General features: G+C 48.7%; 1 protein-coding gene across 1 annotated transcript; it reads left to right on the plus strand.

Moving 5' to 3' along the window:
- The first annotated feature begins 6 nt into the window (after nucleotides 1–6).
- On the plus strand, nucleotides 7–26,985 carry LOC137518073 (mucin-2-like). The gene is made up of 4 exons (XM_068235332.1): nucleotides 7–96; nucleotides 7,136–8,028; nucleotides 17,338–17,427; nucleotides 24,558–26,985. The coding sequence occupies exons 2-4, from the start codon at nucleotides 7,179–7,181 to the stop codon at nucleotides 26,087–26,089; spliced, it is 2,472 nt and encodes an 823-aa protein (XP_068091433.1). The 5' UTR covers nucleotides 7–96; nucleotides 7,136–7,178; the 3' UTR covers nucleotides 26,090–26,985.
- The last annotated feature ends 169 nt before the right edge of the window (nucleotides 26,986–27,154 follow it).

Genomic DNA, 27,154 nt, shown 5'->3' on the forward strand with positions numbered 1-27,154 from the left:
GGAGATGAGCGGAAGTGACGTAAACAGTTCCTCTGGGTCGGGAGCCATTAGGTGCTGCACGCTGCATGACTGGCTGGAGCTCCGCTGAGCGCTATGGTGAGTGCCGCGGGGGGAGGGGAGCGGACGGGCCGCAGCGTTTACGAGAGAGATTCCCGGAGCGGCCAGACAGAGGGGGAGGGGAGCGCTGCGCGGACGCTGAGAGCTCATTACTGAGCCGCCCCTCCTCCGCCGTCTGACTGCTGTGCGAATCAGGCGGACAATCAGATCCGTGCAGCTCTTGCACCCCCTACCCCCATGTATGCAGTACTGCACCCCCTCCCCCCATGTATGCAGCTCCTGTATCGCTCCCCCTATGTATGCCTTACCCCCCTTCTCCCATGAAATCAGCACTGCCCCATGTATGCAGCCCTGCCCCCCCCTCCATGTTTCAGTAGTGCACTGCCCCAATTTATGCAGTACTCCCCCCCCCCCCCCCCAGCCCATCTATACAGTATTGCTCTCCTTCATGGTTTTAGTCCTGCTCCTTCCAACGTATGCCATAGTGTGCACCCCCCATGCATATAGTAGTGCCCCTCACTCCATGTATTCAGTACTGCCCCTATGTATACAGTTTTGCAGCGTACATGGCAATTTGGCACAGGCCTCAATTCACTAAACTTATCTCCTGTCTTTAATAACTCTTCTAGAGTTGTTACCATGGTGATAAGGCATGTAGTATTCAGGAAACATTTTACCTCAGGCAAGCCTAAAGTTAACTCTTCTGTCTTTAAATTAACTCTCCAATCCTTAAAATAACTCCAGAGTTAAAGACAAGCTGTTAATTAGTTGCATGTGAAAATAACTACAGAGGGCTCTATTCATAAAAAAGTTGTTGCGAGAAAACTCCTGGAGGTAAAATACCGCAGCGGTATTTTACACTTCTGGGTGGTCATTCAAAGAAATCTTGAAAGCTGCGATGCAAGAGCGGAGATCTCCCGCTGAAAGCTGGCGGTAAGCTGTCGGAAGGCATGCGGAAACACTTCAGCCGGCAGAGTCCCTCCGTGCACTGCTCTCTCTGGGAGGTCTGTCCCATTCACTTGTATGTAATCCGCAAAATCAGAGGAAGCGGTATTTCCCGTCCACATACCGCTTCCTCTAATCTTTATGAATGGCCATTTTGTTACTTTTTTCTAGATTAATCTAGAAAAACACTGGAGAAGGCGGAAATGTCTCGCTCTGCTGGGGGATTGTAGATTTTCATGCGGGAACAGCTTTTTTGAATGCCCACTTTGCTAAATGGACGGGAAAATCCGCTGTTTTGAGCGGAAAACTTGCGGGAAGGTTTTATGAATAGAGCCCTGTGGAGGTAAATTTAACTACAGAGGAGGTAAATTAACTACAGGAGAGGTAACTTAAAGAGAATCTGTATTGTTAAAATCGCACAAAAGTAAACATACCAGTGCATTAGGGGACATCTCCTATTACCCTCTGTCACAATTTCGCCGCTCCTCGCCGCATTAAGTGGTTAAAAACAGTTTTAAAAAGTTTGTTTATAAACAAACAAACTGGCCACCAAAACAGGAAGTAGGTTACAGTATGTCCACACATAGAAAATACATCCATACACAAGCAGGCTGTATACACCCTTCCTTTTGAATCTCAAGAGATCATTGTGTGTTTCTTCCCCCCTGCAGTTCTCATGCACTGAAGTTTCAGGCTGCTTGTTTTTCTCCTGCAAACAGCTTTGCCCTTGTCTGTAATTCTTCAGTATGTGAAAGCCCAGCCAGCTCAGAGGACGATTTATCCAGCTTGTAAAAGATAAGAGAGAAGAGAGAAGCTGCTCTAATCTAAATAATACACAGACAGTGTGCATAAAGGGGCCTGGAAGGGTGAGTTCATAGCAGAACCACAACACTGAAGAACTTGGCAGCCTTCCAGACACAGGCCGACAAGTCTGACAGGGGAAAGATACATTGATTTATTACAGAGATAGTGATAGCAGAAAGTGCTGCAGTAAAGCAGAACACATTAGAATAGCTTTTGGAACTAGTAGGATGATAAAAAACAGGATGCAATTTTTGTTACGGAGTCTCTTTAAGGAATGAAGAGGTAAGATAACTCTCACGTGTGGAGGTAAGTTTTCTCTTGCCTTATTATCTCTAGCATGATCTTAGTGAATTGAGGCCATATTGTGCTTTTTGAGTGACTGCTCACCCTGCTGCATAAATGCTGTGTCTCCCCATCTGTGCAGTGCTGCATCCTAACCACTCCCCATGCAGCACCGCACCATCCTCTGTCCCAGTATGTGTCATGTTTCATCCCCTCCCCCATCTGTGCAGTGCTGCATCCTAACCACTCCCCATGCAGCACCGCACCATCCTCTGTCCCAGTATGTGTCATGTTGCATCCCCTCCCCCATCTGTGCAATGCTGCATCTTAACCACTCCCCATGCTGCACTGCACCACCCTCTGTCCCAGTATGTGTAATGTTGCATCCCCTCCCCCATCTGTGCAGTACTGCATCCCAACCACTCCCCATGCAGCACTGCACCATCCTCTGTCCCAGTATGTGTCATGCTGCATCCCTCTCCTTCATTTGTGCAGTGCTGCATCCCAACCACTCCCCATGCAGCACTGCACCACCCTCTATCCAAGTACGTGTAATGCCGCATCCCCTTCCCCATCTCTGCAGTGCTGCATCCCAACCACTCCCCATGCAGCACTGCACCACCCTCTATCCAAGTACGTGTAATGCCGCATCCCCTTCCCCATCTCTGCAGTGCTGCATCCCAACCACTCCCATGCAGCACTGCACCATCCTCTGTCCCAGTATGTGTAATGCTGAATCCCTCTCCTCCATTTGTGCAGTGCTGCATCCCAACCACTCCCCATGCAGCACTGCACCATCCTCTGTCCCAGTATGTGTAATGCTGCATCCCTCTCCTCCATTTGTGCAGTGCTCTATCCAAACCAGGGCTGTGGAGTTGGAGTCGTGGAGTCGGAGTCGGGGCAATTTTGGGTGCCTGGAGTCGGAGTCGGGAAAAAATGCACCGACTTCTAATGAATTTCAACTGTAATTAAAATAGAAAATATGATAAATTGTTCTATTTCTCAGATAATAGTCTTCATAAATAATTTATACATACAGTAATAGCTGTGCTTAGTCCACAACAATGAAATATACCAATCAAAATTAGTTACTTGTGCTGCTTCAATAAAGCAGTCCCCGTATTTTTAAAGTCAGATATACATATCTGATTGTGACTGTATATATGATGTGTACACAGGAATCTCTTATATATACTAAATAACATCTATGCTGTAAGAATAAAGCCTGATGTGTAGCTGTGTCACTAATAGAGATGGTCAATGAGATGGAAATAATTCTGCGTTGATTCTGATTTATGCAAATGTATGCACTCTTTTTGCTCATGAAATCAAATAATTTGATATGTTGTTAAAATTTGGTTTGGTGACTACGAATTAAATGGTACCTGAGAAGGATGAAAAGAAAAGTTTTATACATCCCTCTTCCAGCCCCCTTCAGGCTAATCAGTCCCTCGCTGTCCACCTCCACCACCTGGATCTATGAGTCCTGGTAATTCAGCCAGTCAGTGCTGTCCGGCCGCATGCCGCTCCCACAGCCAGGAACATTCTGCACCTGCGGAATAGTGCTGCGCAGGTGTAGTACGCTCCCGTCGGCGGAGTGTGTGCATGCGCACTACACCAGACTGGCTCAAGTACCTGGACTCATAGCAGAAGATCCAGGTGGCGGAGGAGGACAGCGAGGGACTGATTAGCCTGAAGGGGGCTGGAGGAAGCCCCAGGTATGTATAAAACGTTAATTTCAACTGTCTCAGGTTTACTTTGTTACACAGTAGTACTCCTACATATGCACTCCCCACAGAGCTGCAGGGAATCCACTGAGAATGTTGTGCACATTGAACACAGAGGTCTTGTCTGTCACCCATAAACCTGGTTCAGATTGTGCATGAAGAATGTGTAATAGAGGAAGAATCTCCTCATTCCCCTGCAGAGTACCTGCACATCACTCTTACATGTACCCACACTTACATTGCCTAGGACCTGATAGATGTTCTTTGTTCCGGTCTGTACCTTTTCCAAGTACTCTTACCAAGGACTAGTTTTAGTCTAAAGGGAATAAATATAGTAGTCTACATATCCTTCTCACTTCAGTTGTCTTGTAAAATTCCTAAGCGTTGGCAGTTAAGAGACGTATTTCATGTTACATACTTTCAATCAACAAGATTGTAATATGCAAATTAGAGGAGTCTGAGTCGGTGGAATCCTAAACTGAGGAGTCGGAGTCGGTGGATTTTTGTACCGACTCCACAGCCCTGATCCAAACCACTCCCCATGCAGCACTGCACCATCCTCTGTCCCAGTATGTGTATTAGTGCACTGCCTCCCTTTCCTCCATGTGTGTGCAGTATTGTGAAGTTGCTGTTGAATTTTGACATGGTCTTTTCAATGTTTCTGCTCTTATCAGTTCTTTGCCCTTGGCCATCTTCTTGCTCAGCTACTGCTGCCCTCTCTGCATTCAACATACTTTCTTGATTCTTGGCACAGGCACATTTGTCACATGACCTAACTGTCACATGACCTGTCCCATCACATGACTCAGGTCTGCGAGTTCTGTCCATCACATGACTCATGTCTGCGAGGAAGAGAGAGTAGTAGCAGCAGAGTGAGACTGTTGCAGTGACATCTGTGGGGGGGGGGGGGGGGGAGGGGGAGTTAGAAGCCTGTTGGCGGCACCTGGGACTACAGACCCTCATATATGGTGAGGTGATGGGATTGGATTGTAACATTTCTGCATTTTTAGTGCTGTCCAATCCCCACACTCTTCTCTCGTGTAGGGGTGAAAGCGGCATGTGACTCCTCTGTAAAGCAGAGTATGCTGATAAAGAACTGTTCTAGAAGGGTAGAAATATTTACTGACTTCTTCCAGCTCCCTGTTGTATGTCAGCTCCCTGTGGATCCTCCCGGTCCGACCCGTTGTGCTGCTGCAGCCAAATTGCAGTCTGCGATCCAGGGGCTACTGCACATGCTCTGTTCCAGGCCTCACACCACAGTGATCGCACTCCCGCGACCAAGAGCACTCTGAACATGCGCAGTTACGAGTCAGTAGGAACTGCGCATGTGCGTAATGCGACCGAGGAAGCGAGTGGCCAGAACAGCGCAGGCGCAGTAGCCCATGACTCAGCTGTGCCGCAGACTTTAACAGGACTGACGGCAGCACAATAAATTGGACTGGGAGGACACAGAGGGAGCTGACAGTCTACAGGGGACTGGAAGAAGCCCCAGGTAATTAAAATGTATCTTGTTTCCACCCCCTCCCATCTCAGGTACATATTACATTTTATATATGTAAATAGTATATGTTATGTTAAAGAGAACCTGAACTTGAAATAAACATACACGTGTCATACTTGCCTCCCAAGTAATCTACTTATCATTCTTTCTCCTCTTCCCTGTCCTGTTTGTCCACTGTGATCAATGGAATTCTCCATTTTAAAAATGGCCATTACCCCATAACAGCTTCCTGCTCAGCACACTGTTAAACTGTAACATCGCTCACTTAATCCATAGAGAAAAATGGACATTACCTTGCACATCAGTTGTCCTTTCAGTTGTAACTGACAGCAACTGATATATAACTTACAGCAACTGATATATTTCAGTTCTGACCAAATCTTGTCAGAACTGGAAGGGAGTGTTGTTAGTAGAGAATGGTGAGCTTCTGAGAGGAACTGACAGCGAGGTAAGTATGTCATATTTATTTGTAGGTACATCATGTGTTTATTTTAAATAATTGTACTCGGTTCAGGTTCCCTTTAAAAAGAAATCTGTAACAAAAAAAACTGCCCTGGGGGCACTTACCTCGGGAGGGGGAAGTCTCTGGATCCTAATGAGGCTTCGGAGGATGGAGAAAACCCCATTAGGATCCAGAGGGCTCAGATACTTACCAGGGGCTTCACCCGCCCCCATAAACATGTCTAAGTCCTGCCCTGTCCTCCCGCGGTCTGCCTTTCAGCCGCCATGAGCTCCGGTAACAGGCTCAGTTGATGCCAGTCTGGGTCTACTGCACACGCGCAGACCTCCCGCGCATGCATATTAGACCTAGACTGACGTCACTGAGCCTGTTACCGGGGCTCACCGCGGCTGAACAGCAGATCGCGGGAGGACGGTGTGTGACTTATATGTATTTATGTGGTGAGAGGAAGCCCCAGGTAAGTATCAGAGCTTTACTTTATTTCATCTCTGGGTAACTTTAAAGAGAACCTGAACTGAGTAAAATTATTTAAAATAAACACATGACGTATCTGCAAATAAATATTACCTACTAACCTCACCATCAGTTCCTCTCAGAAGCTCACCATTTTCTTCTTGCAATGATCCCTTCCAGTTCTGACAAGATTCTGTCAGAAATTAAATATACCAGTTGCTGTCAGTTATATATCGGCTGCTGTCAGTTACAACTGAATGTGCAAGGTAATGTCCATTTTTCCCTATGGCTCAAGTGGGTGATATTACAGTTTAACAGTGTGCTGACCAGGAAGCTGTTATGGGGTAATGGCCATTTTCAAAATGGTGGACAGATAATTTCATCAATCACAGGAGACAAACAGGACACAGGAGAGGAGACAGAGATTGATGAGCAGACTACATGGGAGGGAAGTATGACCTGTGTATGTTTATTTTGACTTTTTATTTTCAGTTCAGGTTCTCTTTAAGTATCCCCCAGGGGCTGTGCTCTTAAAGGAAGCATGAGACTTAAAGGAAAAATGTATAAATATCTGGGGCTTCCTCTAGCGCCCTTCATGCTGATAGGTCCCTTGCAGTTCATGCTGGTAGGATCCTCTGCTAGGCGGCCCAGTAATTCCCCCAGTCTGGGCATACTGCACAAGCGTGGCCTGCCACGCCCCATCGCCGGGCGAGTTCTGCGCCAACTGTTGGAATTACCGAGCCGCCTAGCAGGAGGATACAGGCAGCCTGGGAAGACCTCGAAGGACCGATCAGCCTGAAGGGGGGGTGTCCATTTTAGTTTGGGCCCCTTCATGCTGTTGATTGGCTACTTTTAGCTCTTTACAATGGTTTATTTGATTGAATTTTGTTTCCTTTTGTCCACCAGATCAGATTGTCAAGGTGATTGTGTGATCAGCACTGCCGCAGCCATGTCTTTGGGACCCACCCCCACCCGCAGGATCGGCACCCGTGCAGCTGTTCGTCAGGAGAACACAGCTTTAGCGCTAGCTGAGGCCTCCAACTCTGCCACCTCCCCTGCCAAGGCTTCTTCTGCCCCCAGCTCTGAGCCCCCAAAGGTAGAGCTGAAAGTGGAACTCAAAGAGGAGCCCGAAGATGAACCAACAGAAGAGCCTGAAGAGGAAATGAAAGAAGAGCCTGAAGAGGAGCCTGAAGAGGAACCCAAAGAAGAACCTATATCAGAACCTATGGAAACATCCACAACCTCAGAAACCACCTTCGTAACAGTTACCGTGACGCCGGTGACCACAACCTTGCCAGTGACTGCCTCCACTTCCCAGAGTCCCATTCCCAGCCTGCCCAGCTTGCAGATGAAGGAGGCGCTGCTGCTGCAGTCTCTGGGCCAGGGTTCATTCACCGGGAGGAAACGAAAAGCCAACTTTTCCAACGAGGAGACTGAGACACTTGTGAAGTATGTGGTGAAACATTTCAGTGCCCTCTATGGTTCGGAGGCGCTGCGCACAGAATCCACCCGCAGGAACCAGAGGAGGAGCCAGCTGTGGCACCAGATCCAGAAACACGTCAATGACCTGGGTTACACCCCGCGCAGCATTGATGACCTCAAGCACAAGTGGCGCGACCTCCGGCTGGAGGTGAAGAGGAAGATCACCCATCGTAAAACCTCCTGCAAAGCGACACCAGCCCCCGGGGTGACTCCAATCATAGACACTAAACTCACCGCCCTGGAGGAACAGGTGGCCTCCACCATCGGACAGCACTGCTCTCTGGATGGCGAGCAAGAGGGCATGTACATCGAGCCAGGTGAGTGAACTATGGTGATATTTTTAGGGATTGGGGGGGGGGGGGGGTCTTTATATAAGTAAGAATTGTCAATATGGTCATCAAGATTATTTTGTGCCTATTTAAAGGAAACCCGAGATGAACGTCCTGTATAATTGCTGACTCTGGGCAAATATGGGCAGGAGTCCTCTTGCCCTCTGCTCACTTCTATCTGTCCCTTCGTTCCTGTGTGAACGCTGGCCTGGTGGGGCGTGTCCTTAACCTTTTGGGGACCGGCAGCCTAACCCCCCCTTAAGGACCAGGGCGCTTTACCTGGGGGGGGTTGGGGGGGTCAGGCAGCAGGATCCCCAGTTTAGATAGCTAGGCATTTGTGTCCCCAGTACAGCCAGAAGCCTTTACTCGCCTCCCTGGGTCCTGCGATGAGCAGCTCTAGCCCCCTCCGCTCTGGCCGGCATCCCTGCTCACACTGACTCCGGGTCTCGGCTTAATGGCGTCATCAAGCCGGGACATGACCTTAGAGTCAGAGCGAGAAGGGATGCCGGCCAGAGCGGAGGGGAGCGACTATCGTCAGGGGAACGTCAGGACGGTGAGGGGATCCTCCTCTTCCCCTCCTACCGCAGCTGCTCTAATAATAATTGCAGTATTTGTATAGCGCCTTTCTCCTGTCGGACTCAAAGCGCTTGTAATAGTGATCACTATGGTCGGCCGGCGATCGTAGTGATCAGGAGCCAATCGCGATGGCTCCTGATCACTGAGGGGGGGATGTCAGCTGTCATGTGACAGCTTAATCTCCCCTCTCGGGTGCGCACGATTGCGGTGGGATGCTTCGTTCAGGAGGACATTGAATCTACATCCAGTCAGAGCGGCAGCACCACCTGCTGGACGTGGAATGTGTCAGTCGGTATTTGGTTAATCTCAGCGCACTGCATAAAGACTCTTTGGCCCAGTGCACACCGAGCGGTTTTAGCAGCGATCCGCCAACTGCATCTGTCCGTGACACCGCTTGGCTAATGTATTTCAATGGGATGGTGCACACCAGTGGTTTGAGGTTTTTCGCAAACCGCAAACGTGGGTCCTGCAGCACGTTTGCGGTTTGCAGAAGCGTTTCTGCCTCAATGTAAAGTATAGGAAAAACGCAAACCGCTCTGGAGCGATTTTCCAGGCGTTTTTGTTACAGAAGCTGTTCAGTAACAGCTTTATTGTAACAATATTTGGCATCTGCTACACAAAAACGCTCACCAAACCGCTAGGCATGTGTAGAAAATGTCTCTGAACATGCCTAGAATCGCTCTGGTATCTGCTCCAAAAACCGCTAGCGTATTGCGAAACTGCTAGCGGCTTTGGTGTGCACTGGGACTTTGTGATTGCTTCCGGCTACAGGAAGGTGATCAGGGGCATGCAGTTCCAGACCAACGCTTGTGCTACAGTGTGCGACTTAGCAGAATCTAAGGTCTTTTACACAGAAACTGAGGGGGACGGCGGAAGGGCATGAGGACTTCTGCACATACATGCCTCGAGCCTCCATTTGTACATGAATTTCACCTCCGGTATCCTTTAAAAAGTCCCTCCACCCACAATTTATACTTCTGTGTTTCGGTGAAGGTTGGAGAGACAAAGCTTACTGTGGCCTGCTCTGTCTTGTAGGCAACATTTTTTGTGCTCGTCGAACCTTCTACACCCCTTACCAGGGATCCCAATCCCACTTGTGGATCCTTCATCTTATTTATTTTATTTTTTTTTTTAATGTAGATTTAATTTAAGTGTAACTGTTGGGCATAAAATAAAAAAATCAATGCTTTATTTTTATCTGGTAAACAAGTAATAAGGATGCTAACCAGGCAATCCAAAAGTTAAAATCACTATTACGTTTCTTGTTGATAAATGATCATTCCCCAGTTTACCTGACTCTTATTTGGTACACACAAAATTTGGTACACAAAAAGGAAGTTGCAGGGCATGCTGGGTTGTCCTTTTCTGCTTCTCTACTTCCCCTCAGACTTAACTAATGCAGCCTGATTGGCTGAAGCCTCTCTCTCTCCTGTTTTCCCCTCCCACTACTCTGTTCCTCTCTGATTGGCCAAAAATTCTCATGCTGAGACAATGCACTTTCTATAGTGAATGGCGGGCAAATCAGGCAGAGGAGAGTAAGGGAGGAAATTACATCAGGCTTGGCTTCAAAATAGCCGCAGTTAAAATGGGAAAAGCTAAGAAGGATTTTCTTTATTAATTTTTTTTTTTACTGTATAAAAATCACTAAAATCAAAACGTGGACAGTGCAATACTTGTTGTTATGTTCGTAGAGCAAGTATTTTATCTAAGTACAGTGGCTTGCAAAAGTATTCGGCCCCCTTGAAGTTTTCCACATTTTGTCATATTACTGCCACAAACATGAATCAATTTTATTGGAATTCCACGTGAAAGACCAATACAAAGTGGTGTACACGTGAGAAGTGGATCGAAAATCATACATGATTCCAAAAATTTTTTACAAATGACTGCAAAATGGGGTGTGTGTAATTATTCGGCCCCCCTGAGTTAATACTTTGTAGAACCACCTTTTGCTGCAATTACAGCTGCCAGTCTTTTAGGGTATGTCTCTACCAGCTTTGCACATCTAGAGACTGAAACCCTTGCCCATTCTTCTTTGCAAAACAGCTCCAGCTCAGTCAGATTAGATGGACAGCGTTTGTGAACAGCAGTTTTCAGATCTTGCCACAGATTTTTGATTGGATGTAGATCTGGACTTTGACTGGGCCATTCTTCTAACACATGGATTTGTTTTGTTTTAAACCATTCCATTGTTGCCCTGGCTTTATGTTTAGGGTCGTTGTCCTGCTGGAAGGTGAACCTCCGCCCCAGTCTCAAGTCTTTTGCAGACTCCAATAGGTTTTCTTCCAAGATTGCCCTGTATTTGGCTCCATCCATCTTCCCATCAACTCTGACAGCTTCCTTGTCCCTGCTGAAGAGATGCACCCCCCGAGCATGATGCTGCCACCACCATATTTGACAGTGGGGATGGTGTGTTCAGAGTGATGTGCAGTGTTAGTTTTCCGCCACACATAGTTTTGCATTTTGACCAAAAAGTTCTGTTTTTAGTCTCATCTGACCAGAGCGCCTTCTTCCACATGGTTGCTGTGTCCCCCACATGGCTTGTGGCAAACTGCAAACGGGACTTCTTATGCTTTTCTGTTAACAATGCCTTTCTTCTTGCCACTCTTCCATAAATGCCAACTTTGTACAGTGCATGACTAATAGTTGTCCTATGGACAGAGTCTCCCACCTGAGCTGTAGATCTCTGCAGCTCGTCCAGAGTCACCATGGGCCTCTCGACTGCATTTCTGATCAGCGCTCTCCTTGTTCGGCCTGTTAGTTTAGGTGGACGGCCTTGTCTTGGTAGGTTTACAGTTGTGCCATAATCCTTCCATTTCTGAATGATCATTTGAACAGTGCTCTGTGGGATGTTCAAGGCTTTGGAAATCTTTTTGTAGCCTAAGCCTGCTTTAAATTTCTCAATAACTTTATCCCTGACCTGTCTTGTGTGTTCTTTGGACTTCATGGTGTTGTTGCTCCCAATATTCTCTTAGACAACCTCTGAGGTTGTCACAGAGCAGCTGTATTTGTACTGACATTAGATTACACACAGGTGCACTCTATTTAGTCATTAGCACTCATCAGGCAATGTCTAAAGGCAACTGACTGCACTCAGACCAAAGGGGGCTGAATAGTTACGCACACCTCACTTTGCAGTTATTGATTTATAAAAAATGTTAGGAATGATGTATGAGTTTCGTTCCACTTCTCACATGTACACCACTTTGTATTGGTCTTTCACGTGGAATTCCAATAAAATTCATTCATGTTTGTGGCAGTAATGTGACAAAATGTGGAAAACTTCAAGGGGGCCGAATACTTTTGCAAGCCACTGTGTATATATGTGTTTTGTTTTTTTCAGAGATAGTATTGTTGACAGCTCCTCTTTAAACTCCTTGGCGGTAATCCCGAGTCTGGCTTGGGGTTATAAACAGATGCTGTTAGCAGTAATCCCGAGCGTTGCTTGGGGTAGCTACAGGAAGTTATGGAGGCGCAGCCATGGTTATAACTCTCCTCCCCAGGATCTGGATGCTCGCAGCCCTTATTCTGCTCCCTGGAGGCTCTTGATCCCTCGGGTGAGATCGCCGTTTTGCACGTAACGGATGGCGATCCCACCATAGGGGTAGAGTGTCACCTGGAGGACAGGAGGAAGAATTGCAGTGTTGGATCCCAGGAAGTTGAGCAATGTGCAGGGCTGCAGCTCTTACCTTTTTCCAGCCCCTAGATGTCATCTTATTTAAGTATTTGTATAGTGCCGACATATTACGCATCGCTGTACATAGTATATATTGTCTTGTCACTAACTGTCCCTCAGAGAGGCTCACGATCTAGTCCCTACCATAGTCCTATGTCTATGTATGTATCATGTAGTGCATGTTTCATTATCTAGGGCCAATTTAGGGGAAGCCAATTAACTTATCTGTATGTTTTTGGAATGTGGGAGGAAACCGGAGTGCCCGGAGGAAACCCAGGCAGACACAGGGAGAACATACAAGCTCCTTGCAGATGTTGACCTGGCTGGGATTCGAACTGGGGACCCAGCGCTGCAAGGCAAGAGCGCTAACCACTACGCCACCGTGCTGTCCCGCTGGCTGCCCATGGCGCTTCTGCACATACCTGGGTGGCTGGCATCGCGCATGTGCGCCCACATCACCCCCCATCCTCCCCATGGATGTTAAGGTCTGAGCACCTCCCTCCCCCATCCGTATTGGATGTTAGGCATGCCGTGTGCAGGGTGGTCACAGATCTGAGTGGAAATCCTGGCTGTCCAGTGATAAGATCTGGAGCATGTTATGAGGGAACCTCCATCCGAAGCTAGCCATAGACAGGTCAGTTATGGCCCAATACGCTAAGCTCATTCATCCCTATCTGACTGGAATTCAATCAAAGAATTAGAATCTGAGAGAGCCTAAGCGCTTTGAGTCCTATGGGAGAAAAGTGCTATAGAAATGTTCTTGTTATTCCTACCACACACCCCAAACTCTTCAGATATTTCAGCTGAACTCTGTCGAGCAGCGATCGTGTCGCAAGCGTTTTATTCCTTGAAGCAGTGTTGAAGCAGTGTTACTCTATGATCCGTCCATTCTCCACCGCTCCGACCCCCACCTCCATCTCTGAGGTTTCCTAACATTTCCAGTCAGGCTTTTATTCCATAAACTGCACAAAATTGATTAAAGAGAACCCGAGGTGGAATTTAATTATGCTAGTGGGGCACAGAGGCTGGTTGTGCACACTAACACCAGCCTCTGTTGCCCCATGGTGTGCCTCCAGGACTCCTCCGTATCGGCGCTACCTGCCCGCGTCCCTTCCCTCCCGCTGATTGGAGGGAAGTGACGCGGGCGGGTAGCGCCGATACGGAGGAGGCGGGGGAGCGGCGCTAACAGACAAGCAGAGGTAAACATTGTGCTGGCGACACGCTGTGTGTCGCTAGCACTGCGGGGGGTATAGCGGCGCGCAGGGGGGTCCTGGAGGCACACCATGGGGCAACAGAGGCTGGTGTTAGTGTGCACAACCAGCCTCTGTGCCCCACTAGCATAATTAAATTCCACCTCGGGTTCTCTTTAAAGGACTTACGAGCCCAAATAGGTAAAAAAAAGAGAAGTACCTTAATCACTTTTAAATGCACGGAGGACGCCATCCGCGCCCTCCGTGCAGTTCCGCCGGGTCCCCGCAGTGTTATAGCTTCCGTGCCGCTCCCGACCCCACGGACGGGGTCGGGCTCCCCTTCCTCTCCTAAGAGGGCCACCGGAGCTGGCCGCGGCAGCGCAGTCCGCATACACGTTAGTGCGGCTGCGCAACTCTAGGGCCTCTCCCCCCCCCCCCCCCCCCCCCCCCCCTTGATCCACGTTACTGTGCGTGGATCGGGGGGGAGGGCCCTAGAGCTGCGCAGCCGCACTAACGTGTATGCGGACTGCGCAGCCACGGCCAGCTCCGGTGGCCCTCTTAGGAGAGGAAGGGGAGCCCGACCCCGCCCGTGGGGTCGGGAGTGGCACGGGGGCTATCACACTACGGGAACCCGACGGAGGGCGCGGATGGCGTCCTCCGTGCATTTAAAAGTGATTAAGGTACTTCTCTTTTTTTTTTTTTTTACCTATTTGGGCTCGTAAGTCCTTTAAAGCAGTGGTTCCCAACCTTTTCTGGCCCAGGAAACCCTCTCTGACCAAATTTTTCTCCGGGGAACGGCGGGGGGGGGGGGGGGGGGGGGGTGGGTGTATCGGATGTTTGCGCAACCTAGTGGACAGTGCCGTGTGCAGCAGGCTATGGGGGGGGGGAGGGCTGGGGTGCGGCTGCATAGCTAGCATAGTTGCCCCAGTATAGGGAGTTTAGTTGCCCCAGTATGGCTAGTATAGTTACCCCAGTATAGTGCCCCAGTATAGCTAGAATAGTGCTCAGTATAGGTAGGTAGTGCCCAGTATACCTAGTATAGTTCCCCAGTATAGCCAGTATAGTGCCCAGTATAGTGCCCCAGTATAGCTAGTATAGTGGCCAGTATAGGTAGGTGGTGCCCCCCGCCCGTCCCCGCCGCTGTTATTACCTTAGCAGCGGCCGCTCTCCCCTCTCCGGCGCGTGTACTTTCCAGCAGCGTATCTCCCGGCTGCTGTGTGTGTGATGCGACAGAAAGCAGGGCATCGGCTTCCTGTAGAGGCGATGTGTATCGCCGTTACTATGGGAACCGAGCCCTGCTTCCTGAAGCATCACACACAGCAGCCGGGAGATGCGCTGCTGGAAAGTACACGCGCCGGAGAGGGGAGAGTGGCCGCTGCTAAGGTAATAACGGCAGGGGGGGAGAGAACAGTCCTCCAGCACACCAGGCAACAAACGCTGCTTTAAAGTGTACCTGATCCGAAGCTCGGGAACACAAAATCCGATACTTGCCTTAAAGAGACCCCGAGGTGGTTTGATAAATCCTATTAGGACACAGAGGCACATTCTGCATACAACGATCAGCCTCTGTGTCCTTACAGCATTCCTCCAGGTTATCCGCTGCCTCTAATACTTTTAGCCATAAACCCTGAACAAGCATGCAGCAGATAGTGTTTCTGACATTATTGTCAGATCTGAGAGATTAGAGTCATGCTTGTTTCTGGCATTATTCAGACACTACTGCATACTAATAGATCAGCAGGGCTGCCAGGCAACTGGTATTGCATAAAAGGAAGTAGATATGGCCTCCATATACCTCTCGCTACAGTTCTTTTTTAAAGCCTCATCTACAGGATACAATTCTTTGTGCGATTCGATTACGATTCTATTTACGATCCGATTAAATCCGACATGTCCGATCGGGATTCAATTCGATTTGCCATTGTTTTGCAATGGCAAATCTAATTGAATCCTGATCGGACATGTTGGATTTAAAGGGAACCAGAGAGGAAGCACCCTCATGTATTTTACCATATACATCAGTGGGAACATTAGAGTGTACACCTACCATGCTTTCTGTTTCATTCTGCACTGCACAGCTTGCTTCTAATCAGCCCTGATAAAATCCCCGACTGATCATTCAGTCTGGCTTTGCTCAGGAATATTTATAGCTCAGTCTGTGTTCCCTCATGTCTTTTCAAGTCCAAGCCTGCCCCCTTGTGGCGCTGCTCAGAAATTATCATAGCAAAGCCAGACTGAATGCTCAGTCTGGGATTTTATCAGGTCTGATGAGAAACAAGCTGAGCAGTGAAGAATGAAGCAGAGAGCAGTGTAGGTGTTTTCTCTAATGTTCCCACTGATATATATGGTAAAATACATGAGGGTGCTTCGTCTCTGGTTCACTTTAATCGGATCGTAAATAGAATCGTAATCGAATCGCACAAAGAATCGTATCGTGTAGATTGGGCTTAAGGGAGGGAAGCCTCTGGAACCTATTGAGGCTTCCCTCCCTGCTCTGATGTCCCCGTCGCTGAGCGCACCCTCCAGAAAGATTAGTGACAACTCCTCTTCCTGATTCATGGCTGAGCAATAGTTGACCCAGCCTGCGCATGTGCAGTGAGCTGGACCCGGGGGCCCTGTGCTATTACGCATGAGCAGATGGGCTCGCCTGGGTACAGCGCGGCCATGAATACGGAAGTTGAGCTGCTCGGCCCTGATGTGAAGGGGGGCCACGCTCGGGGGGGGGGGGGGGGGGGGGAGGCTGGCTACTGACAAGCAGGGGAAGCCTCAATTAGGATCCTGAGGCATCCCTCTTTTCAGGGTAAGTTCTTGTTTTGCACCCGAGCTTCAGCTCAGGGTTACTTTAAGACTCAGTTGAGCATAGTGTTGTCGTGGTTATTGCCCTCGCCTTGCAGCGCTGGGTCCCTGGTTTGAATCCCAGCCAGGACACTCTCTGCACGGAGTTTGTATGTTCTCCCCGTTTCTGTGTGGGTTTCCTCCGGGCACTCCAGTCTTCTCCCATATTCCAAAAACATTCAGATACTGTAGGTTAATTGGCTTCCCCTTTCATTATTGGTCAGTGGCAATTTTTGGTTTTCAAAATATTTATTGAACATTTTATAAACAAAGTACAGTTTAAAGTGAACAACGATATACAGTGCTGCCCATAATTATTCATAACCCTTGTAAATTTTGGCTTAAAGTTACTTTTATTCAACCAGCAAGTAATTTTTTTTGATGGGAAGTGGCATAGGTGTCACCCAAAAGATAAGAAAAAAATTCTCAGCTTTTATTTATATTTAAACAAAAAGTGTCCAGTCCAAAATTATTCATACCCTTCACAAACTGTCAGTCTGTGGGAAAATCCAAAGTTCTATACCATTCCAAATAGTCCAAGCTGTTCTAAAGCATCCTAATTACCCTGATTAATTGGGAACAGCTGTTTTAATCAACTCAACAGGTGAAAAACAGCAGCTCTCTGCAGTTGGTTTGTGGACAGTCATGGCTAAGACAAAGCAATATGAACTGGGTCTTATCACTTTGGCATCTTTAAGGTGACAAATCCAAGTCAGGTAAAAAGGGTGCAGTGTGGCCGAGGGCATTTCGGCACTCAGCCAGTAATTTGGGCACCAGCAAAAGGAGTTCAAATTGCCATAAAACCGGTGCAATGGCAGCCGAATTGCATCTTACCATAGTAATTAACGTCGCTAGGGGATTTGCTACAGCAGGTTGTGCTGTTTTTCGGCTTCACTCTGCTCCCAAATTTCCCGGCGCCCTTTTTACCTGTATGGGGACAAAGCCTCCTCTCTTCATGAAGTGCATTCTGGGAGAGTAATTTCCACTTGAACTGATCTGAGACCTCTTCTTTTCCTACAGGGGTCCCTCGACAATCCATCTTCTTTAACTGCCGAGGATCGCCGGGTGCCCCCATGCCGGAGCTGAGCCTGGACAAGTTAGGCGGCGGAGGTAAGTACACCGGTGGGGAGGGTGCTAAAACTACGGGATTTGTTGGCTTTAGCTGTGTAAAATGGGTCATACATATCAAAGTCACAACACAGGTAATATAGATTTAGTTTTATTCACTCTTATGGGGCTTGATTCATTAAGACAAATAGCATGCCTTATCAGAGTTAACATACCTCATCAGAGTAGCATAGCGAGCGCTATGAACTTATTCCTGCTAATTGGCAATGACGAGAGCTCCACTCGTCCTGCCCTGAGCCCCTGTGGGTTTGTAGCGCTCGCTATGCTACTCTGATAAGGCGTGTTAACTTTGATAAGGAATGCTATTTGTCTTAGGGCTCGTTTCCACTAGTGCGGCGTGCGTCTTGTAGACGCACGCCGGCACTGAGCGGGTGGGCGGGATCGCAGGCGATTCCCATCAGCCGTGCCATGCACGGCTATGGGAATCGCAGCCTCCGCCGCGAATTCTGTGGGGGTTTCCGGCCGAATCGCTACTGCAAGCGATTCGGCCGGCGGCGCCGTTATCCCCTATGGCAGAGTTTCCCCGCGCGATTTGCCTGCGGGGAAACTCTGCGGATTCGCGGCCGTTTCCGCGAGAGTGGAAACGGGCCCTTAGTGAAACAAGCCCATGGTGTGTGGCAGCTTCTTGTCCTTGGCGCATCATCACTTATGCAGCATGATGTAATGGGGGACGCCCAACTATACTGAGGGGGCCAGAGCTCTGTATTTGGTATTCTGGTTACACGGAAATATGGAAACTGCTATTGTCAATCCTTTTCACACCAGCCAAATAGTAACGTGAGCTGTCCTGATTGCAGCTTGCTAGCCTTGTCTCCACCACAGCGCGCGCCACAACCTCTGACTTCCTGGGCGTGGCTCACTGCTGCAGCGGGCAGCCCCACCAGCCAATCGCCTGGCTGTAAACAAAGTAGTAGTTGGATTGAAACTGCATAGACACGCCAGACTAAACTTGTTTGGGGCCATTTAGGCCAAGAATCCAGCGTGTGTGGAGGTGTCTCCCGAAGCACACCTGAGTGTGAAAATAAACTTATGAGATGATTAATTGCATGTTTTGCTAAGGGCCCTTTTACACTTGCAGGTAACTCCTGTGTTGCGTTACCCTATTTTACCACAAGGGACCGCAAAAGCAATACCAAGTCTGTGGAGACTTTCACACATATGGCAGTCAGTTGCGGTGCAATGGAAGTATCAAACAAAAGGGCAGCAACGCGTTACTGCAAGCATTGAGTTTCATGCACGGTGCTTGGGATAATTGTGAAGGGATGAGGGTCCATACACCAAGAGCAGACCGACAGTTGTATGTAACTCATTTATTCCATCTTAAGCAGTAGTAAAACTCCATATCACGCAGTAGTAACACTCCCAGACTCCATCGAAAGAATATACAGCAGATCTGCTCATTCACAATTTCAGCACAATTCTCCCTCAAAATGCAGCTCACCTGGCTCTTAAGGTACATACACACGTCTGAATTTTCTGAACGGCTTGTCGTTACAAACCGTTCATTTGAACAACGGTTGGACGTGTGTACGTTCGATCGTTGGACTGATAGAAGTGGTTTTGACTGATCCGCTCGGTGGATCCGTGGACTAACTGTCGTTCAAACGAGAGTTAGGTCCGTACATGTGTACAAACTACTTGTTGTTTGAAAGTCGATTAGTTGGACATTAAAGGTGGCCATACACTTATACATTTGCAGCAGATTCGACCATCAGATTTCTGTCAGATGCCTGTCAAGTCGAATCTGACAGGAATCTGATGTGTGACTTATGCTGGGATGGGAATACACGGGTCGATCCAGCGGCCGATTAGCTGCTGGATCGACCCCAGCTGCGTCCCCGTCACGTCCGCGCGGATTGATTGCAGCGCTTCTTTATCAGCGCTCGATTCCCTGCCATTGTCCGCCGGCGAGGATCGAGCGGGCGCGTGTCGAGCAGCATGATCGGGCCAGCTGAATATTATCAGCTGGCCGGATCAGCTGGTCGATACACGGTACAGAAACGTACCGCGTATCCCCAGCATTACACTAGGAACAGATTTTCAATAGATTTTAGCATTAAATCTATTGGAAATCGATCTAAATGCATTATTGGACCATTAGATCCAATACAACTCTATGGGCAGATCGATGGATAGATTTGATAGAATCGATTGAAATCAAACAGTGTCCCTTTATAGATCATCAAACAAGTCGTTTGATCACTCATTTAAAGCGGTATAAACCTAGACATAATATTCAATAAAAACATGTTTTCCTATTTTTTATATGCCATACGGTTATCATGTTTGCATTTGTGCATAAGTATTATTATTCATTTAGAAATGATACGTTCCCAAAGTACACTTTTTTTTTTCTTCTCTGAGAGCTGACTTTGCATTTTATTTAAAACTGCTTTATTCATGTTCTAAGGTAAGCAGAAATGCTTTCTAATTGTCTGACTTTGTTCATCAGAGCCTGAAGTGTCAGAGAAGTGTTTTATTTACGTTCCTCACTTGATACAATTAAATACAAGATCGCGTTATCTAAAGTTTGGATGCATCCAGGGAACTTCTAAGTCCTTTGTGTAATCCTTTAAATGCTGTTCTAGTAAAAAAAAAAAAAAAAAAAGGTTATATAATATGCTGTAAATAATCTATTAGAGCGAAGAAGAAATGCTGGGTTTCATTCTGCTTTAAGGTGGCCATACACTGGTTGATTTGCCATCAGATTCGACCAACAGATTAGATCCATCTCTGATCGAATCTGATCAAAGAGGGATCGTATGGCCACCTTTACTGCAAACAGATTGTGAATCGACTTCAGCCTGAAACGATCACAATCTGTGGAGCTGCCGCCGCCCTCCCTGCATACATTACCTGTTCCGCCGGCGTGACTCCCCTGGTCCCCACTGTCTTCTTCTCCGGACCGTTCCTGCAGCTACTGAACTTCCTGTCCCGGGGAAGTTTAAACAGTAGAGGGCGCTCTACTGTTTAAACTTCCTGCCGGGACAGGAAGATCTGTGTAGCTGCAGGAACGGTCCGGAACCCAGCGCACAAAGAAGACAGCCGGGACCAGGGGAGTCGCGCCGGCGGAACAGGTAATGTATACCCGCTGTATTGCGTCGGTCGTCGGGCATTCGAACGCCGCTATCGACGCACTCCCGACCCGCCGGCGATCGAGGAAAATCTTCCGCACGAACGGATCGGCGGGAATCGACGGGAACGATCAATTTTGGACGGAAATTGATCTTTCTGTCAGCGGTTTGCGCGACGATTTCACAGCCGATTCGATCACTGTAATCGAGTCGGCTGTATATCGGCGAGAAAATCGTTAGGTGTATGGGCACCTTTAATATAGTTCATTGTACTCTCCAGTCCATTGCCCATTATCAACTTGGTTAACGACATGTAAATAAGCATATCAAACGACTTGTTGGTTAGCGTGTACAGGATGTCTGAACGACTTGTTGTTTTAACTTCAGGTCGTTCAAACCACCGGTTTAAATGACAATCAGGTGTAAAGTTGGATGTGTGTACTTACCTTTATAGGCGTTACACAGAAGCTTCCAGCAAAGCCTGGATCACAATAGGTCTGATCTGAAGCTACAGAAGTTTCCAGCAAGTCCATTGTTTCAATAAGTAAACAAGTCTATAGACACTCAGCATGTGGCACCTCCAGCTGTCTGGGGCAGCAACAATAGAGGATCTTAGTTACATTAGCTGGCATCAAAACAGAATATAAAATAAACATGATACATTATAAAAAAAAATAGACTGTACAATTCATAGCATAGGAATATTATAGGTTTTGTCACAGTAATGGAAGTCTATGGGCAACTCAGTAAGTGTAAACCCTGGAGCTAGGAATGATCACATATATGCACATTTATGCACATTTTTATGCAAATATATGCAGCATGAAAATGGACCAATCAATTTAAACCTGGGTTTAAATTGATTGGTCTGTATTTGCATCTCATTGATCATCCCTACCCGGAACAAGGTGCAGGGCGCATGCATGCACGGACTGACAGGAATCCCAGTGACATACTCCCTGCCCCACACGGACTGCGTCAAGAGGCGGCGCTATGCATATGACCCTGCCCAGCAGGGAGTACGTCGTGTCGAGAGGCGGCGCTATGCGTATGACCCTGCCCAGCAGGGAGTGCGTTGTGTCGAGAGGCGGCGCTATTCCTATGGCCCTGCCCAGCAGGGAGTGCGTCATGACGAGAGGCGGCGCTATTCCTATGACCCTGCCCAGCAGGGAGTGCGTCGTGTCGAGGGGCGGCACTATGCATATGACCCTGCCCAGCAGGGAGTACGTCGTGTCGAGAGGCGGCGCTATGCGTATGACCCTGCCCAGCAGGGAGTGCGTCGTGTCGAGAGGCGGCGCTATTCCTATGACCCTGCCCAGCAGGGAGTGCGTCGTGTCGAGGGGCGGCACTATGCATATGACCCTGCCCAGCAGGGAGTGCGTCGTGTCGAGAGGCGGCGCTATTCCTATGACCCTGCCCAGCAGGGAGTGCGTCGTGTCGAGGGGCGGCACTATGCATATGACCCTGCCCAGCAGGGAGTGCGTCGTGTCGAGGGGCGGCACTATGCATATGACCCTGCCCAGCAGGAAGTGCGTCGTGTCGAGGGGCGGCACTATGCGTATGACCCTGCCCAGCAGGGAGTGCGTCGTGTCGAGGGGTGGCACTATGCGTTTGACCCTGGCCAGCAGGGAGTGCGTCATGCGTCGAGGGGCGGTGCTATGCGTATGACCCTGTCGGCACACTCTACTGCAGGGTCATATGATTGTCGTTTTTTGATGACATGGTGGGATGCGGCATGAGCATCGTATCCACACCGCAACAATCAAGTTTAAAACCGGCCTAAGGCCTCTTTCACAGTGCGACGTTAAAGTCGCACGTTAGAAAATATTTTAACGTGGACTAACGCACAGCAATACAAAGTCTGTATGACATTCACAGTGCACACGTTGCGTTAGTGTGTAATGTGTAGCATTAGTAGAAAGTGCTGCATGCTGTGTGTTTAGCAATAAATCTGCTGCATTGTGTGCGTTGCACATGCTCAGTAATGTGTTTTTTTTAATGTAACACATGCGCCGGTTTCGTTCCATCACTGTGCGACAAACGGCGCACCAAACGCAGGGCTAAAGAATGTACTATAACGTCCAAGTTATAGTCTTGCAATACGTTGCATTAGGGGCACGTTATGCGACCTAAACGTTGCATCAAACGCACCGTCCCACTGTGAAAGAGGCCTAAAGGACCGTGGAACTGAGTCTGATTTTTATTTTTGTTTTAACCCTCCTGGCGGTATGAAAAATTCCGCCAGGAGGCAGCGCGGCAGTTTTTTTTAATTTTTTTATTTTTTTTAATCATGTAGCGAGCCCAGGGCTCGCTACATGATAGCCGCTGCTCAGCGGCATCCCCCCGCCCGCTTCGATCGCCTTCGGCGATCTCCGATCAGGAAATCCCGTTCAAAGAACGGGATTTCCTGGAGGAAACGTCGTGACGTCATTGGGAGTCCCGATCCACCCCTCGGCGCTGCCTGGCACTGATTGGCCAGGCAGCGCACGGGGTCTGGGGGGGGCGCGCTGCAACGGATAGCGGCGATCGGGCGCGGGGCAGCGGCGATCGGTGTGCTGGCGCAGCTAGCAAAGTGCTAGCTGCGTCCAGCAAAAAAAAAATTAAGAAAATCGGCCGAGCAGGGCCGGAGAAAACCTCCTGCGCGCCAGGAAGGTTAAAGCACAACTGAAGGTGGAAGAATATGGAGGCTGCCATATTTATTTCCTTTTAAACAATACCAGTTGCCTGGCAGCCCGGCTGATCTATTTGGCTGCAGTAGGATTTGAATAACACCAGGAACAAGCATGCAGCTAATGTAGTAAGTTCTGACATTAATGTCAAACACCTGATCTGCTGCATGCTTGTTCAGGGTCTATGGCTAAAAGTATTTGAGGCAGAGGATCAGCAGGACTGCCAGGTAACTGGTATTGCTTAAAAAGGCAAAGAATATGGCTGCCTCTATATCGCTCTTGTTACAGTTGGCCTTTAAGGGCTTCATATTAAAGGGAATCTGAAGTGAGATGCATATGGAGGCTTCTATATTTATCTCCTAAACAATACCAGTTGCTTGATGGTCCTGCTGATCTATAAAGTATTGGAGGCCATAGATCAGCAGACCAGCCAGGCAACTATAGAAATGTCAGCCTTCATGTCCCTCTTGCTTCATGTTCCCTTTTACACTGAATTGTAGGGAACTGTTGAACTTTGCTGGGGGGAAGAAGTCTATTTGTGCTTCCATTTAACCAGTTACTTGGGGTGGGTTCATGTAGAATCTGCTAAGGGCCTGTTCACACTATATGCGTTCCTAGCCGTTTTCAGGGAACGCGTACTGGTACCAAAAACACATAGAAACGGCTCCTAATGCTTTTGAATGGGCTAGTTCACATGTATGCGTATGAGACGCATACGTTTCTCATCCGCATTGCTGCACGCAGTTCTGTGCGATACGCATAGAAACGGACGCAATGAAAGTCTATGGACGCGTATCAAAAACTCGTACTATTGCGTTTTTAGCGTCCGTTTTCCTCTGCGGTTCCCATAATTATTTTTTTTCCCCTGGGTCACGTGTTTGTGCAAAACGCAATAGGAAACGCATTCAAACGCAAGAAAAACGCATGCGTTTTTTCAACTTGCGTTTCTTTGAATTTATACGCGTTCTACAAACGCAGCAAGTATGAACAGGCCCTAAGACAGTGTTCCCCACCCCTGTCCTCAAGGCCCACCAACAGTGCATGTTTTGTGGAAATCCACTGAGGTAGTTAATCAGCTCTGCTGAGACACTGATTACCCCACCTGTGATTGTGTGTGGTTTTCTCTGGTGTGCCTTGAGGACAGGGTTGGGGAACTCTGTAGCTAAGAGACAGAAGCAGCCCCTCCCACCACTAGTACCACAGACAGCCAGCAACACCATCCCTGCATACTAAGGGGGACTACATTATCCTTGTTGTAGATTGCTCTGTCACTATTTCCATGCTCAATGTGTGACCTGGAATTCAACAGAATTGTTCCAGGGCTTATTGTGTTGTGCGACTTCACTGATGTTTTTGTTTTCTCCCACAGCGAGCCCACGACCAAGCTCTGAGATTTCTATGCTTTCTCCGATGGTCAGCACCTCTCCAGCCCAGCTCTCCTTTCTTCTGTCAGAAGAAGGGGACACTGAAGACAATGAAATGGACACTACACCTGTGCCCACGCCGGCAGTCACACCTGTGCCCACGCCGGCAGTCACGCCTGTGCCCACGCCGGCAGTCACGCCTGTGCCCATGCTCTCAGTCATGCCTGTGCCCACGCCGGCAGTCACGCCTGTGCCCACGCTCTCAGTCATGCCTGTGCCCACACTGGCAGCCACGCCTCTGGTCACATCGGCAGCCACACCTTTGGTCACTGCGACAGCCACAACTCTGGCCACACCTCTGATCACGTCGACAGCCACGCCTCTGGTCACACCTCTGGTTACACCGGCAGTCACGCCTCTTTTCACGCCGGCGGCAGTCACATCTCTGGTCAAATCTGCAGCCACACCAATGGTCACTCCAGCGATCACACCAACATTAACACCTCTGGCCACCCCAACAATACTACAAACACTCACGCCAGCCATCACATTCAAACCTTTGATAAAGGAGGGTTGGCCAACAGTGAAGGAACTGTGTACTCTGGTGGCATCTCATACACCCCTACCGTCACTGCAGACTATTTCAGGCCATACCATACCGGCCATACCACGGATCCTCAATGTGAAACAAGAAGTGGTGGCAGCTCAGCCGATCACCGTTCCGGCCCGCTGCGAGTCTCAGAACTCCATTGTTTCCTCACCCGAGAGTTCTGTCTCCAATGTGACTGCTCCAAGTGACTGGAATGTTAATGGTGGCGGAGACGACCCCACACCTTCTGTAGTTAAGGGTGACATTGAAATGCTTAAGCTGAAGATGGAGGAGGATGTGGAGGACGAGGAAGCCATCAGCCAGGATGCTGGGAAAAATTCTCCACTTCCTGAAAGTCAGGATGAGTGGGAGGGACAGTCTGGATCTCCACATCCGAGTGAAAATGCCCCAGAGGACTCTTTGCCTTCCACCTCCTCCCAGGATGGAGACCCCTCCTCTGGTACAGAGCTTCCCGCTAATGGAGACTGCTCTTGCGAAGCCACAGATGGCAAAGACGAGGTGAAAGCCAAGATGCAGAGGCTGCTGGAGCTGGAGGAGCGGTGGGACCGTTTGTATGACCGAGAACTTGGCATGTGGGACGAGGAGCGGCTTAAGCAGCAGGAACAACGTCAGCAAGACAGAGAACTGCAGCAACAGCTGTTGAGCGTACTGACGGACATTCGGGATGAACTTCGGCAACTCAGGGAGGACAGAGCTGCACGGCAGAACCAAAACTCATCTCCAGCCAACGGTGAAATGGAGGTAGCTGATACCAGTCCAGTTGCCGCCACAACCCCTAAGGCTCAGCCTCAAACCCCCAAGGTTGGGAGGCCTCCAAGAAACGCCACGGTCTCAGCAAAGCGCAGAGGGCGTGTGCGGGGAATGAAATCCCCATCCGAGAACACACGCTCCTCAAGGCCATCTTCTGGACCCTCCGCACATAGCTGAACTTCTTCCTCTTTTCATGTTTTTTGACTATGCTAGCTCTGCCTTCCATGCACTGGCTACAGAGAGGATAAACCCCACCTTCCTTGGTTAGAGCTTTATAGGGGTGTAGACCACACTGGAACGTGAAGGGTAAATTTCCGAAAAATTATTTCCCCACCCCCTGCCCACCTATTATGGACATTCCTGTCTGTCCTGTCCTGCTAGACCGACAGTGTTGGTCTGTATAGACTTCCGTTTTCTGATGACTGTAGTAAAGTCCGCCTCTTGAGGAATCACATGATCTCAGGCTATGCGCTTCTTAGGGCGCTTTGTAAAGAGAATTATTGGGGTGGAGGGGAGGGCAGCTCTGGGAAAGTACAGAAACATAGCTCTATTTTTTTTTTATATCCTTACATCACCCAGACCCGCCTGAGCCTTAAAGGGAACCTCCTGTGATCACCAGTGTCGGCATTCTCCGTGTGGAAGGAGGAATCTGGATTTCAATACTCCCGAGATCCTGTAGACCTCCCCCGAAGCTGCGGGTGACAATGAACATGGTTGTTGTTTTTTTTTTGTAGAAGGTTTTCACTGGCGGACGTAGAGAATCATGATAGACTATAGAGGCCCCTGCTGTTTTTGAATGAACGCCGGGCACTAGAGAGTTTTGAATGAACACCGGGCACTAGAGAGAGAGATTTTGCCATGATGGGATTTCTATTTTTTTTCCTTTAGTTTACGATGAAGAAACATTTCTAGTTTTCTATGAAAGAATTTCAGTTTCTCAAGATCATTATTTCCCAATCCAAAGGATGTCCACTAGGGCCGCCTGATGATCTGGGGCCCGGGTTTGGGGACCACCGGGCATGAAATGAAGGAGACCCCCCGTTTATTGGGAGAGTGAATTAGACTGGATGGGGAGGGGGGGGGGGGGGGTTGTCTACTCCGGTCACCTTTTATGCTTTTCATGCAATAAACAAAAGTTTTATTAAGCTGCTTCTATTTTTGTTGTGAAACAAATGACACAACTCGCGCAGTCCCATCATTCCAGCAAACCATGATTTAAAGGTAGCCATACATCTAGAGATG

Source organism: Hyperolius riggenbachi, chromosome 5 (assembly GCF_040937935.1).
Source record: "Hyperolius riggenbachi isolate aHypRig1 chromosome 5, aHypRig1.pri, whole genome shotgun sequence".
NCBI classification, from domain to species: domain Eukaryota; kingdom Metazoa; phylum Chordata; class Amphibia; order Anura; family Hyperoliidae; genus Hyperolius; species Hyperolius riggenbachi.

Coding starts and splice junctions, on each gene's coding strand:
- LOC137518073 (XM_068235332.1), top strand. CDS start 7,179: ATGTCTTTGGGACCCACCCCCACCCGCAGGATCGGCACCCGTGCAGCT. Junction 8,029..17,337: donor GGGCATGTACATCGAGCCAG/GTGAGTGAACTA, acceptor CTTTTCCTACAG/GGGTCCCTCGACAATCCATC. Junction 17,428..24,557: donor GGACAAGTTAGGCGGCGGAG/GTAAGTACACCG, acceptor TTTCTCCCACAG/CGAGCCCACGACCAAGCTCT.